The sequence below is a fragment of the Diceros bicornis genome, chromosome 6 (genome assembly GCF_020826845.1).
Source record: "Diceros bicornis minor isolate mBicDic1 chromosome 6, mDicBic1.mat.cur, whole genome shotgun sequence".
NCBI lineage: Eukaryota > Metazoa > Chordata > Mammalia > Perissodactyla > Rhinocerotidae > Diceros > Diceros bicornis.
In genome coordinates this window covers 74,556,951-74,573,012 of record NC_080745.1, presented here as the reverse complement: position 1 = coordinate 74,573,012, position 16,062 = coordinate 74,556,951, and the positions used below count along the sequence as shown (strand labels likewise).

The 16,062-nt window shown below is 47.0% G+C and overlaps 1 protein-coding gene across 1 annotated transcript in view; it reads right to left on the bottom strand.

Annotated features, from left to right (window-relative positions):
* RBM20 (RNA binding motif protein 20) overlaps positions 1-16,062 on the bottom strand; it is a 198,305-nt gene that overhangs the window by 43,345 nt on the left and 138,898 nt on the right. Inside the window, exons 2-5 of the mRNA XM_058543972.1 lie at positions 8,679-9,768; positions 7,176-7,237; positions 5,190-5,281; positions 4,727-4,824 (exon numbers count right to left, since the gene is read on the bottom strand). Of these exons, the coding sequence (XP_058399955.1) occupies positions 4,727-4,824; positions 5,190-5,281; positions 7,176-7,237; positions 8,679-9,768 (1,342 nt within the window). The remainder of the gene's footprint in view (positions 1-4,726; positions 4,825-5,189; positions 5,282-7,175; positions 7,238-8,678; positions 9,769-16,062) is intronic.

Genomic DNA, 16,062 nt, shown 5'->3' with positions numbered 1-16,062 from the left:
ACCTCTCAACTCACCCACAAATCTTTTATAGATGGGTAGAAATGTGAAAGGAGCAAACAGACTTGTGTAGGAAGATTCTGAGACCTTTCAATGCCCTCTGATGCAGGTGGGAACAGCCTTCACAGATGAGTTCAAAGAAGAGGCGCAGTTCAAATAACTCACCGAGTTGCAATAAAAATGTGGCTTAGGGCAACAGGCCTGTGGGGGGAGAGTAGCCTCTCAAAGTGCTTCCTAGAGCTACAAAGCGTAGATTCCACCTTTAATAAAAGATTTCTGTATTCCAGCATTATCTCCTTTAGGGGTGACTTAATTTCATGTGGCACACAGTCTGTGGGCCTGGGCTGGTTTTGTGCTAAACACACCTGAGGACAGACACAGGGCAAATATTTATTCCTTGTGGTGTTGATTTTGAACATCTTGTGTACATAGCAAATGCGTGTGGGTTCCATAGCTATGGATCTTGGCTTACATTGGAGAATAGACACAGATATCTTTATTGACACTTTCAAATATTTTATAAAGCATATTAGCTTTGACTTAGAGTAAATGTACTTTTATTGGTGCCAAACTTGGCTACGGGTCTTGGCTGGGTTCACCTGCTGAGCAACTTCAATATCCCTGTAAACTTTAGAGTCATGGAATCTTAAAGCTGGGAGGTCATCTGGTTCATACCCGTCACTGTGTATGTGGACACTGATGCCTGGGAGAAGTTAAGGAACCTAATCTGTGAGCAATTCAGTAGTGGTAGATTTGTGACAACAACTCAGGTCTCACTGAAAAGTCAATCAGTCGTGGACTTGATAAACTATGGCGGATGCATACAATGGACGGTGTTACAACATAAGATAGGGTTTTATGTTTGGATGTGGAAAGATGTCTAGAAATCACTTAAAATATGTATTAAGAGCTTATGCTAAGTGAAAAGAACCAACTTGCATAACAGATTATACGGCATTACCTGATTTTTGCAAAAAAACCATAGTTTCTCTAATTAAACATGCACACATGGACTAGCTAGAGATACAAAGTTACAGCAAAAGACATTTACCTTCAGTTTTCTCTGCACGGTCGGATTTTCTATTTTTTATATTTCTATTACTGTTTGAATTTTTGACACCATGTTTGTACTACTTTTGCGACAAGAAAAATTAATTCGGATTTGTAAAAAGAAAAGGAAAAAAAAAACAGAAAACAAAACCCACCAGGTCTCCTGTTTCCCTGCTCTTAGAAAATGCACAAGGTGGGCCCTGCAGAGGGGAGAAGTGCGAGGACAGAGCTGGCATGGTGGGCGAGGGGTTTGCCACACCAGTTACTACTCTTCATGCTCTCTGCAAGTCCGGAGACCAGAGTGCTCTGAGCTGGACCGGGAAGGCCAGGGTGGATGGACAGAGGTTCTAGAAACAGCCGGCAATCTGAGGGGCAACCTAAACCTCTGGCATTCCACAAACATTTATGTTTCCTTGTGCCTCAGTTTCCTTATTTATACAAGTTTTCTGGTGTACAGGGTCCTAATGAGACAGAAACCACAGAAACGCGGTGTATCATCCCGGGCCAGGGAGGCCCTCCTGTGGCACCAGCACCAAATAAACTTCCACGTGGCTGTGAAAACCGCAAGGTGGTTTTACAGGGACAGTCAGCAGGCAGAGTGCATCTTGGGCAGGCATGAGAAAACTATTTACAGCCTGAGAGGGCCCTGACGGCCCCTTCCAGAAACCCGATTACTCTGTTTATTACCACTCAGACAGCCAAGAATAAAGTGCCTCTGTTCCATCAGATCGCAGAAGCTTAACTGAAAGTGAACACCTCTCTCCCGGACCCTGGAGTCGGGGGGCGGGTGGCTGGGGACAGTCACAGATCACCCCCCCAACAGTAAACACGGCACCTGGCTGTCAGTTCAGTGTCCCACCTCCGTCAACAATAACCACAGAAACGAAAGGTTCGCTCTCCCACGGAGTTGAGACAAGTGTAAGTTCAGCCAAGCCTGGGCCTGGTGGAGGTGGTAGATGGGTTTTGTGGTCGTTTTAGATTTTGCAGCGGTTCAGAGACCCTCTGAAGGCTCATTCCCAGAGCCCTGAGTCGCTTTGTTCTCCTGCTTAAAAACAGAGCTTTAGAAGCAACAACTGCTCTTTGCTCTACAAACAATAGTGTTATTCCAATGGTGGAGTTCTGGCTGGTTCTGGTTTTACTCAACAAAATGTGTTTCTGAAAAGATGGATGTAAGTGGAATCAGAAAGAAAAAGCCCTGGCACAGGACCAGAAAACATTTCTGGGGGAAAATGCATCACAGCCTTCATGGGTTCTCTGTGGAAGCTGGGAGGGGGATAATGGAGGAATTTCACCGTCCTCGTTAAATATGTCTTTTCCATTTGAATTTTTGCAAAAAGCATAAATTATGTAAGCAGAAAAACAATAAAAATGTATATGTAAAAGTTGCTCACTGGGCAGTCATCTGAGTCTCACAAAGTATCTTTTGACATCAGAGTAATAACTCCTTGATGCTTATCTTTGGAGGTCAGTATTTGTAGGCAGAAAAAAATCAATAATTTCTCTGAGCGATTCCCCTGCTACTTAAAGGAGCGTTACAAAATATCTTTCAGCCGCAGATTAATCAGCTCTTCATTTCTCAGCTTGTCTTCAAACGTCAATATTTTTGTATTTCAGGTTTTCCTAAAGAGAAACACACCTGCATTTGAGCAGATGTGACTACAGGGACTACTAGACAGATTCGTGTGCAACAAAGACTCATACTGAGACCTGCCCAACGTCACGACAGCTAGCAGACAGAGCCAGCCTCAGACACCATAGGTTTCCTCAAAACGGGGGTTAAAAGGTTTCTTTACTCAGCAATAGCCATTGTTACTGCACAGTTCACAAATCACTGTCACATACAGGGTCTCATTCGATCCTCATAAGCGCAGGACAACTCTGGTCCACCCTGAGCCTCGCTCCCACCTTGAGTCAGGAAATTGCTCGTATGGCCACATACAACGTTCCAAGATTTGAGGTATAATCAAAACGATCAATGACACAAGCCAGATGAAAACTCGGTCGTTTATTTTATCTTCAAAAGTCATTATCAGGGGCTTTATGGTCCCCATTTAAGAAAACAGCACCTCAGAGATGTAAAGCGACTTGCCTGACGCCACACAGCTGGTGGGCTCCAGAACTAGGACTTGAGCTTAGGTCTCTTGACTCCACATCCACAGGAAAGGGCCTCTGGGTCACAAGTCACCGTCCAAGGGTGGGGTTGAGGCACACACAGACGTAGAGCTGTCCTGCCCCAGCCTCTCCTCATCTCACTCAGCGCCATCCCCTTTCTATAGGGGCTCAGTTGACATTGGCTCTCTTTCCTGTGCCCAGACCCCAGCCCACCCAATCTGGCCTCCTCCATCTCAGTGACAGTTCCCTTCCCCTCAGTCCTGGGGGCTTGGAGCAGGGTTGCAGGCACAGAGGTGCCTCCATGGTCCACAGTGGGGGGGAAACAGGCCCTGGAGCTGCCAGCACCCCCATTGGGACACAAGGTCATCTAATTAGGAGTCTGACCTCAAAGACAAATTACAGGCTTCACTGAACCCAGCCATTCTGCTCTCCTGGGACTAACACAAAGTGGCCACTGACGGGGCGTGGCCCTGAGCAAGGAGAGTGCAGAGAGGGAAACCACAAAATTCTCTTTCACCAAAACGTGGGCTTGCAGAGGGGCCTCTCTCCTGAAGCACTTCGCCCATTCAACATCACAAACAAACAGACACAAACAAATAGAGATCTTGGCCCCAGGCAGGCCTCACTTCTCCTCATGAACCTCCTCACTCTCCACTCACTCACCCCCAGGGCCTGACGCCTACACTTCTCAGCTTGCCCTTCCCAGGTTTTGCTCAAATGCCCAGACACGTGGAGGGGACGGCACGTGGAGGCCTGCTCTCATGAGCTTGTGCTCGCTCGTTGCATGAGGTGAGAGAAAGGCTGCTGTGGCTCACATCACGAATTCAAAAAAACACAGGCATAGGCAAAAACACACAGACATGGGCCCTCTAGCAGGGTTCAACACGCGCCCGCTAGATGTTTTACATCTCCTTCCATGTGTTCCCAGGGGAGGAGGAGAGAAGCCGACAGCTCCCGGGAGAAAGGAGGCTGCACGCAGTGGGAAAACAGGAAATGGAAGAGAGAAAGAGAATTGTCACAATCAGTGGAAAAAGGAAGGAAGAAGCTTTAGAGCTTTGGGGCCTACAGTGCATGTTGTAGAGAGAGAGGAATGCAAACACAACTAAAAGTGTTACACAGATGCAACCATCTCCCCAAGGGGCCAACACAGACCATTAGTGCCTGGTCCTTACTTTCAAACACATTTTCTCTTTCGGGTTCATGTTTCAGAATTGCCCACTCATAGGAAATGGTCCACTTCAATAAAACATCAAGAAGTCTTTAAAAACACACACGCATAAAAGCTCAAACTTTTCCTTCTCTGAACCAGTGCCGAAGGCTAGAAAGTCTATGAGTGCTTTTGACTTTAAGAATTTATGTCAGCTTTTTCATCTGTGTGTTTCCATACTGGCTGGACTGAGTTAAACAGCTCTGGAGCTCTGTCCAGAGACACGTTCTCCTGCACAGCACAAGCCACACCTGCTCCTCCTTCATCCCGGCCTCCTCTGCACCGCTATACCAGGCATAGCAGGCGAGGCAAATGCTTTGATGGTGACAATGACAATAGAGAAAATGCTTCTGTACTCACATTTGTCCCCGGGGAAGCCGAAGGAAATGTAGGATTTGACTGAGCAAATGGTCTTGCTGGAATGGCCGCATAGGATGTTCCAAGATTTGAGGCATAATCTAAATGATAAATTACACAAAATCAGGTGAAAACCCAGTCATTTTCTTTAACTTCAAAAGTTGTTTTTAGGACACAAGCGGGACGAGAAAAACGAAAGTTTCCTCTAACATACTGATTAGTGATCGATGTGAATACACCTCTGGGCATGTTGATAACCAGCAAAGCTTTATGTCTAAAACACGTTAGAAAATGTCGACGAGCCCAGACAGCAGGCCCCGTGTATTTTAGTGTCTTGGGATCTGTTTGCTTTACAGATGTATCAGGAGGGCATATCAGGGCAGTTTGGTTATTAAAGACATGACATACTGAGCCTTTGGGAAGCTGGTTTCTGCTTCAAGCTGCTGACTTGGAGGGTCTCACTCACCTTCATTCCCAGCAGCGTTATAAACGGCTGTGCTGTTGGGAGAGGCACACAGCGTTCCCTCTGCCGAACCAAGTACACACCGGACACCGGCGCTGGAGAGGGGTGAAAAGTGGGTTTTCAGTAAGTTAAAGAATTACCACATGACCCAACATTCCACTCCCCTAGGCACAGACTCAAAATAGTTGAAAACGGATGTTCAAACAAAAACTTGTACACGAATGTTCATAACAGCATTATTCACGATATCCAAAAGATAGAAACAACCCAAATATATATCAAAAGATGAAAGAATAAACAAAATGTGGTATATACATATAATGGAATATTATTCAGCCATAAAAGGTTGTATATGCAACAACAGGGACGAATCTTGAAAATATTTTGCTCAGTGAAAAAAGCCAGTCACAAAAGGTCACATATTAAATGATTCCATTTATATGAAATGTCCAGAAGAGGCAAATCCATGGAGACAGAAAGCAGATTAGTGGTTGCCAGGGGCCAGGGAGGGGAGGGGGAATGGGGAGTGACTGCTTAATGGGTATGGTGTTTCCCTTGGGGGTGATGAAAACGTCCAGGAACTAGACAGTGGTAACGTTTGCACAAGCCTGTGAATGTGCTAAACACCACTGAATTGTACACTTTAAAATGGTTAAAATGGTGAGTTCTTATGTGAATTTTACCACCATAAAAAAAGAGGGAGCCAAAAAAGGGAGACCTTTTTCAAATTGTGGTAAAATACACATAACATGAAATTTACCATCTTAACTATTTTTAAGTGTACAGTTCAGTGGCATTAAGCACATTTACACTGTTTTGCAACCATCACCGCCATCCATCTCTGGAACTTCTTCCATCTTGCAAAACTGAAACTCTATACCCATTAAATGGTAACTACCCATTCTCCCTCCTCCCAGCCCCTGGCAACCACCATTCTACTTTCTGTCTATGAATCTGACTGCTCTACCTCCTGTAACTGGAATCATACAGTATTTGTCTTTTTGTGACTAGCTTATTTCACTTAGCATGATGTCCCCAAGGTTCATCCATGTTGTTGCATGTGTCAGAATTCCCTTCCTTTTTAAAGCTGAGTAATATTCCACTGTGTGGATATACCACATTTTGTTTACCTATTCATCTGTCGGTGGACATTTGGCTTGCTTCCACCTCTTGGCTACCGTGAACACTAAGAAAGGGAGGTCTTTTGGATGTGCTCATTTCGAAACGCTTAACCTCAGTCCTCTGTTCTCCATCCTGGCCCACGTGCCTTCCTCCCCACCTGGATTACTGCAGCCCCCTCCTCATTGGTCTCCCTGAGTCTGCCCCCGCCCCACCCCTTTTATTCTCAGCACAGCAGCCAGGGTCCCGTTCAGTAGACCCAGAGCGAATCACTCCTTTGCTCAGCCCTCCAATGCTCCAATCGCACTCACAGCAAAATGGAAGTCCTCACAACCAGCTCCAACGCTCAGCATCCAGGCCCTGGCACCTCCCAGCTCTGAGCCCCGGCACTCTGCTCTGGTCACACTCACGTTGCCTGAGCATTCTGGGGCCACCCAGGGCCTTCAAACTTGCTGTTCCCTTTGCCGGGAGTGCATGACCCCAGACAGCCACAGGCTCATTCCATCCCCTCCTGACATGTCCTCAGTGAGGCCTTTCCCTGACCAGCCTATTTAAAATGCAAGGACCAGCCCCTGTGAGTGTACACATACACACACACACACACACACACACACACACACACACTTCCTGGCCCTGCCCTGCCATTGTTTTCTGCTTAGCATTTACCACCAGGGATGCTCTATAATCCATTTGTTTATTTTATCATCTGCCCCTCCTCGCATTAAGTGTAAGCTCCTTAAGGACAGGGACTCTGCCTGTTTTGCTCTCTGCTGTTTCCCCAGCACCTAGAACAGCACGTGACACATAGCAGATGCTCAATGAACACTTGCTGAGCGTATGCATAGACCTGTTCTCCTAGATGGCACTCACTTTTCAGAGAAGACCAAGCATTTCTGAGCGTGTAGTTTCCCTTTCACGTGCAGCTCCCAGTCCTAGGCCAGAAGGAAGGAAAAATGACTGAAGTAGAACTAAGTCCATGAGAAGGCAGGGGATGAGTAAAGGCCAGGCAGGCAGCTCAGAGCGCCCAGAGGCTGGACCAACCCTGCCAACACACCTCCCTGCCCTCATCCTCTCCCTCTCAGGATCCTCCCCGAGTCCTGCCTCCCCATCCAGCCCTCACTCCATGGGCCAGACTCACACATCCTGTGCCCATCTTGGACAGGGGCCCAGATGCACAAGTCCCATCCCTCTTCTCCCCTCAGTGGACCTGTGGTTCCTCCATACCCCCATCTCCCTTCCCCCAGAGATACCCCACCCATTTCTACATCCAGTTGGGAGAACCTGGCAGGTGGACTCACAGTGAATTTCAAAGCCTTAGAAAAGGCTTATGATAGATAACATCCTCCATCAGCTCCAGTGTCAGTCAGCCTCCTCCTGAGACTGGACATGAGAGGGTGTGTCCCACCCGAGTGACAGGGATGCACTTGCACGACATGAGCCAAGCAGAGGTGAATGACACCCTCTGGTGTGACTCCCACTAAGCAGGCATTATTATGCTGTGCAGACGGCATGAGAGATGAGAGGCAGCACAGCCTAGTGCTTAAGAGGCGCAGGCTCTGGGAGGGTCAGACCCACGTTCGAATCTCTACTCTACCACTTTCCAGCTATGGGGCCCTGGACAAGTCATTTCATCTCTCTGGGCCTCAGTTTCTCATCTGCAAGATGAGAACAATAGTAGTATCCACCTCTTAGAGTTACTGCTGACACACAGAAAGGGTGTAATATATGTTAGCTGTTATAATTATTATTGCTTTGGAATATTTCACTGCATCATCAGTGCATTCTGGGGGGAAATTTATGCTATAACGGACCTTTGTTCGCAGGGACCCAAAGCATTTTACAACCACTGGGAAGGTGTCATGAGGCTCCATCTCCATTTTGCAGATGGGGAAGCGGAGGCCCTTTATAATAATTTGTGTAGGTCTCACTGGAGAATTACTCCCTTGCCCCTGATCAAAATTCTGCTAACTTTTTTCTCCCCTTTCGTACTCAGAACAACGTATGTACTCCAGGAACAGTAGCTTCTACACATTGCACAGAGGAAAAGCCCTCCTTGAGGAGGCAGGAGACTCCAGTTCCTGAGTCCCTTCTCTGTGACCCAAGTAGGGTCACTTGACCCCCCACCCAGCTGCAGCCTTCTCATCTATAAACACGGCTAAGAATCTGTGACTTGCCTTAAAGCAAGGGACTGGCCCTGATACATTTCTGAAATGAATTTTAGTTCGAACACTTATAATTTTAATCAAGGGTCCTGATGGTGAAATTCTGTTACCCAGTCCCCAAATGTATGAGCACATCTGCTCATGAGTAGTGAGAGGTGGGCTGTGGTGGGGAGCCCACCCGTGGCTCCCAGCCTGCCTTAGGAAGACTCACCTTCAAATCAAACACCTTCTTGTCACAGATGCTACAGATGTGTGGCAGGTGAAGGGGGGCCACACCGTGAAAGTCATTCAGCTCCTGAGCCTGCAGGGGCCGCACGGACAGCATCGCCTGCTCCTCCTTGGCCCGCCGCCGCCGGGCACCGCTGAAACCCCGTTTGCTGTTGTTTAGCCGACCCCCAAAGGAAGGAGGGGTCCTGTCTGGGGTGGGCTCCTCGGGGTCATACAGCTCATAGGGCTGGCTAGGGGCTGGAGGCCACAGGTTGGGGCCTGCCATAAGGTCAGGCTTGCTTTGGCCAGAGAATCCGTGGGGGCTCTCCCACTGGCTGTTTGGACCCTGCAGCAGCGGACCTACCTCGCCTTTCACGCCCCCGGCCTGCTCAGCCGCAAATCCGCCTGCCACGTGTGACCCCTGGGAGTTGGGTCCGTAGAAGTCCTTGGGAAAGGCAGCTTGGCTATCTTGCCCTGAGTGGCTGTAGTGCCCTTCATAGGTCACACTGCCCGAGGTAGAGGCTGAGACTGGCAGGAAGCTGGGCTGACCGTCTGTTTCAGAGCCATACGTCTGGCCAGAGTTGGCTTTGCCATACTCGTAGAACCCTGCCGCAGCAGGAGTGGGCCCAGGCTTGCCAAGGCCCAAGATGACTGCTGGCTGGGCAGGGGTCTGAGGCATGACCCCGCTGAAAGGATGCATCACCACGGCATTGGGAGGCTGGCTGGGAAGGCTCACAGAGGGTCCTGTGCCTCGTGTCTGGCCGGGGGGTGAGAAGGCAATTGCATTCGAGGGAAAGCGGGCACTGGGCATGGTTGCAGCATGTTGGGGCACCCCGGTATGGCTTTGGGGGGCGCTGATCATGGACGGATGCCTCAGCTGGTTGAAGAGAGGCTGGGACATGGCCACTTTGGAGAGGACTTGGTTCAGGACCGTGGCGGCCGCAGTGTTGCTGGTGACAGCTGTCTGTGCCAGCTTCAGCCGGTGGAGGGTGAGCTGGGCTTGCAGTTGAGCCAGCTGGAGACTGGCGGGCGAGGGCAGCAGAGGGTTCGGGTTACTGACCGAGAAGGGGTTCTTGTCCAGGAGCTTGGCGGCACTGCAGGAAGACAAAGGGCTAGATGCACACCTGGTTTTCCCCGAGGGGGTAAGAGGCCCCCTTCTTTGCTTATTTGTGGTCCCCGCCATATAAACAAGAGCAGCTCATACAGGCCCCACATGTGAGTCTGCAAAAAAACCTGTGCTCACGCGCACACATCAATCAATCAAAAAAAAAAAAAAAAACTCCATAGAAAAACTATTTTATGATGGACTGTTCAATCTCACTGGTAATCCAAGAGATACGAGATAAAACCATTAGAAACAAATATTTGCCTAGCAAAGTAGCAAATATTTTTTTTTTAGGAACAGCACTCAGTCCTGGTGAGAGAAAGTGGAATGGACACAATGTGAATGATAGTCTAAACTCATGCAACTTTGTTAAAAGGTAGTCTGGTAACAGGCACTCATTACAGCCACATTCTCACCCAGTAATTCAATTCTATAAATCTATCCTAAGAAAATGAGCTAAAATGCAGACAAAACTTGATGCCCAAACATGTTTAATAATAATACAGTATTTAAGAGTCCAAAGTTGAAAATTACAAATACATGATAACAGGGGGGAGAGGAGGCTTTAAATTGAGTAAATTATGATATATATCTACATAATGAATTGTTAAGTAACCATTTACTATTGGTGTAAATTTCTACTTTATTATGTAAGATTTAAGACATTCAAAAAACTGTACCCAGCACCAAGCTTAAGATAGAAAACATTCCAACCTCCTGAATCCCCCTTGGGTATCTCTCTTCCTATTCAAGCCCACCCCCATCATGGCCAATGGTAGACACTATCGGGAATTTGGTAAGGTCCTTGTTTACCAAAAAAAAAAACTTAGTGACACGAGAAAATTCATACACTCTAATGTGAAGTGTAAAAAGCAGGCTTCAAAATGGCACACAGAGTGGATTATGTGTATATTTGTGCTAAATATTTTCATCCTTATCCTCATTTCCCATCCCAAAGCAACAAGAATTGTACTCCCTTCAATCTACTCTCAAACCCAACTAGCAGAAGGAATACCAAAAACACTGCAAGTGAGCAATCTGACTCTGAGTCAGAGGCAGTGGTGGGCTCTCAGAGAATCTTACTGGGGGGTGTTCTGTCTGACATGTGCCTTTCTTGTGACCTCTGTTGGTTGGTTATGGTATTTTCTGGACCGAAAACCAGGACAAATGGTCTGGAAAGGGGACACTTTCTCAGAAAGTCTGGGATATGTGGTTACCATCGTCAGTGTTCTTTTCTAAGACCCTTTTTCCTGGGTCTTAAAACTCCCCTTCTGGGGGATGAGTGTAATCAGGAAATGTGTTTGGGATGTTGATGAACTGGAATTCCTAGGATATGTTAATGGGGAGAATGGGACTGTGCATTTGAAGTTGGGAGTACCATGGAGAACTCAGGCTGTACATTCAGCACGCCTATGGAAGTGTGGGGCAGAAACTGTAAAGCTGGGACACGTTAGACAAGGTCTCCACTGTCACATGCTCTGTGCAGGAAAAGTCTTATGGTGAGGAAAAAAGGAGAGAGCCTGGGGGGTAGGCATGGGTGAGGAAAGAAAGGGAGGCATGGAAAGTGTGGGGCACATCATACCTCTCCCACTTTGGAGGTACTTTGAGGAAAGAGAGCTTCTGCTTAGGCTGGCCCTTTGCATTGGTCTAAGAGACTGGTGGGAGGCGGGTAGTGGGGAGGAAGGTGAGTGGGAAAGATTCTCACACTTACTGTGACCCCATTGTGTGACCAGTGCATGGTCTATGTTATCTCATTTGGTCTCTCCATGAGTCCTATGGGGTAGGTAATTTTCACCCCAATTTTGCAGGGCAAGAACCTAAAGCTCAGAGAGATTAGGTGACCTACTTAATGAACACTCACTGTTGGTGAGCACAGACTCACCAGACAGAGTAGGATTCAAACCCCAGCTGGGATCTGAAAAGGAGAAGGAGCACAGCTGCTTAAGCATGCAGCTTCTCAGCCCAATCTCAGAGCGTCTTTATGGGCTGCTTCACTGTTTTGTTTGAAGGGAGCTCTCAGAACACCAAGCACATCCACATTCAAATACAAGTACGAAACACATTTCAAAGCTAGATTAAAATGACTTTGGGTTACTCTTTCCCATTCTGTGAGAAATCAAGAATTTTCTATAAGTCACTCAAGAGACACTACCTTCACCCAGACAGCAGCCCTGCTTTGTTCCAAGGGCAGAACAGGCTGGCTGCATTTTAAGATATTGGAGGGTTAGACGGTCAAGGTTAAAGGTGGTGACAGATTTTTCTCCTCTCGGTGGTTATGCTGGTTGCAGCCAAGCCCTGGTGTGACCCAGGCACAAATCATGGCAGCAGCAGAGCTGGGGAGGCCCTAATTTGTACGTGGGCAAGTATATAAAAGGAAGACGAGGATGGTCAAGAGTCTGATGATAGATTTCTACTTGTGTAGCATTAAGTAGCTGAGATTTAGAAGAGCAATTAAGCTTAACTCAAAACCCTGCCCACACAGGGCCAACCCTTCCTACCAGGTTTGTCCACAATGCAGCCTGCCCTTGCTAACAAGGCGATAATGAGGTACCAACTTGGTTTCCACGACCAGAATAAGACAAGGTTGGTTTTGTTTTTCCCAGAGAATTCAGCCGTATTTTCCAAAACTGTGTTCTAGGCTGGAGGGAGCTCTTGCTGGAGATTCCCCTTCACCTCTGAAAGCACACTCAAGGAAGAGCTGTCTTTCCAACTAGGATAGCCAACCACGCTGTGTATTTGTAGGTCAGCCATGGGAATGAGTGCTTTCCTGAGTCTGGTTGAGGTTTTATAGAAGTTACCCATTCAGATCCAGCATGCAATAAGAAGACTAACCAGATGTTCTTCCCAACTGCTGCTTTGCCTAGGACATTCTTATTGTCCCCAACTTTAATAAACCTGGAGTAGAAGTGATTTCACATGAATCATCAGAACTAGAAGCCTCTTTTGAACCAAACACTCTTAGATAAAGAGGAAATGACAAATCATCCTATTAAAAAAAAAAAAAGCCCTAAAATTCTTAGCCTACAAGAGTTAATAGCCTAAAATTCAAGTGCACATAGCAATCATATTTCTTTTTTTTTTTAATTTTTATTTATTTATTTTTCCCCCAAAGCCCCAGTAGATAGTTGTATGTCATAGCTGCACATCCTTCTAGTTGCTGTATGTGGGACGCGGCCTCAGCATGGCCGGAGAAGCGGTGCGTTGGTGTGCGCCCAGGATCCGAACCCGGGCCGCCAGCAGCAGAGCGCGTGCACTTAACCACTAAGCCACAGGGCCGGCCCAACAATCATATTTCTGAGGCAAAATTGGGGCATATGATCTGACATCCTTAGGGGCTAAAACTGATGTCGCCCTCCTGTCTTCCCACTACCTCAATTTGTCACTGTAACATCACTTAGCACATCCTGCCTTGTGTTAAAAATAATTGCTTACATGTCTTTGTCCTCCACTAGACTTAAGCCCCACAAGGGAAGGGAGCATGTCTTTAAGATTCTCATGTTTCCCCGACACACTGCCTCGCAAGTGGTGGATGAACAGAACAAGAAGGAAGCTATTAAGCACAGCTCAGCAGAACCTGGTGGCTTTAAGGAGATGTGGACATCTCTTTTGAGAGTGTACATTTCTGTGGATAAAGCCCTTCAAATAATTCAAAAGGGAGAACCTAAATACACCCAGAAAGCAAATGGATTTTGTTGTTGTTTACAGCTAAAACTGCAAGCAGGTACAGAGTCTCCCAACTAGGGTACTGTCTATAATTCCCCATCCCAAAGCAGGAGTTCAAAGATACTCTTCTCCCTGTCCAAGTCTAGGTTTTGAAATTGAATGGATAATCCCTGTGGTAAGCTGAATAATGGCTCCCCAAAGATATCCGTGTTCTAATCCCCAGAACCTGTGAATTATGTGGTAAAGGGAACTTTGCAGATCTGAGTAAATTAAGGATCTTCAGATGGGGAGATTATCCTGGATTATCTGGGTAGGCCCAATGTAATAACAGGAGTCCTTATAAAATGGAGGCAGGAGGATCAGAGTCAGAGAGAGAAGATCTGAGGATAGAAGCAGAGGTCAGAGAGGAGAGAAGATGCTGCACTGGTGGCTATGAAGATGGAGGAAGGGGCCACGAGCTAAGGAAATACAGGCAGTCTCTAGATACAGAAAAAGGCAAGGGAATGAATTTCCCCCTAGAGCCTCCAGAAGGAACTAGCCCTGCTGACACCTTGAGTTTGGTCTAGCGAGACTCATTTTTGACTTCTGACCTCCAGAACTATAAGGTAAGAAATTTGTGTTGATGTAAGCCACTAAATTTGTAGTAATTTGTTATAGCAGCAATAGGAAGCTAATACAACCCTCCAAGACAAATGGATGCAAAGAGGGTTCCACTCAGAGAGGCAGTGATGGGTATGTGGACATTGGCTGGATCTTTTTGGTATGAATTCACGCCCGCAGAGGTCCTGGGGAGCACAAACCAACTGACCAGCCATCTGAAGACCCTCTGGGAACTTAGCCAGGAACCAGTTCTATACAGGCGAGAAAAACCCAGAGGTCTCTTCCTTTTCAAAGGCAGCTTTCTTTACCCAGCTGGAGCAATGGCAACCTGGAAAGCTTAGAATTGCAGACCCTTAGGGATCAACTCATCCACTCCCCTCATTAACAAGGAGAGAAAGTGACTTGCCCAAAGCCACATAGCTGGGTAGCAGTAAAACCTTAATGAGAACCCCAATCATCCAAATCAGCTTCCAGTGCCCGACAGAATAGCCTTGTCTCCAAAAACCCCAAGCCCAAGGACCATCTATTTCATCACCAAATTATCATCTCTACCCATATTTATCTGCGGTCCTTCCCTCTGTTCAGAGAGATACTGACTACCTTCGATATGCAAGGCACTCACTGCGCACTGGAGAGATGCAAAGACACAAGACCCTTCTGGGACCCCCATAAGCTCCAGAGGTGATAGCACAGATGCCTCTTTGTCTGGGGAGTGGGTGGGAGGGAAGGTTCTATGTACCTGCCTCATCCTCTCTCCTCCTAAAAGGTTCTATGCACCTGCCTCATCCTCTCTCCTCCTAAACCGTGTGCAGAGGCCCTGTTTGCAGTCACATAGTCAAACCTCAGATCTCGGGAGGAGGGAGAGAGCAGCACAGTGAGTTACATAACCCGAGCATCCGGCCCAGACCTAGGCTATTTATCGCACAGCCACACGGAGGGCTGGTCCACACTCACAAAAGAAGTGCTCGGCACAACCACTCTGATTCATCCAGGCCTCTACAAGGCTCACTGCCCCCAGGGCTGAGGTTTCCTTTCTGAGCCAGTAATTTGTTACAAAGAATTCACAGTGCATAATTACACTAAAAACTTTGGTTCCCTGCTTGCTTAGAAAGTTTTTTTTCTTTTTTAATTAAAGCAGCACTTCTCTCAAGAGTTTTAAAAATAAAATATAACATAAAGGAGAACCAGTTACTCTTATAATGCCAAGAGATTTAGGAGATCCAGATGAAAACAGTTTCTAACGGTTTAATTCCATAGTATCAAAAGGATGTGCAACATATTGTTTCCACCGAGAGAGTGCAACAGCTGTCCTGGCTTGACAATGCTTATTATTCGTCCCAAAGCTCTTTCACACTTTATTGTGAGTCTCAAGCAGGATGAAATCATGGATTAGCATTTGGGCACAAGGTGTGAGGCAAAGTGTCCTTCCTCAGTTTGAGTCAGGGTGCTGGAAAATCAATGAGATTTTTGTGATGTAATCCACCTTGTTCTGAAAGGAAAGGAGAGCATCCAAGACACAGGCGGGGGCCGTGGGGCCTCTGCTCTGAAGCAGACTCCATCAAAGGGGCCAACAAGGCATTCATGAGTCTGTCCACTCAGCCCACATGCATTACGCATCTATTATGTGCCAGGCAAAGTTGCTAGGTGGTGGGGACACAGAGACTGGAAAAGAGAAACCTTCCTGAGGTCGCAGGGGAGACAGACCAACACAGTGAGTGATGAATATTCCAACGAAGGTAAGCACAAGACAGCAAAGCACAGGAGGAAGTGGTTCAAACCTCAGATATTTCAGTGAAATGTAACAAACAAAAGAAAAGTCCAACTCAAGGGCTGTCCTTGAACTCTGAACAAAGACTTACAAACATCCTGGGATATTAATCCATCTACAGATGCAAAGATGCATCAGCTGTTGGTGAAAGGCAGCTGTAGGGTGAACTGTGGTCAGAGACCCTGGCTTCCATCTGCCAGTTACTGGTTGTATGATTGGGGGAAAGTCACTTAATCTTTTTGACCCTCAGCA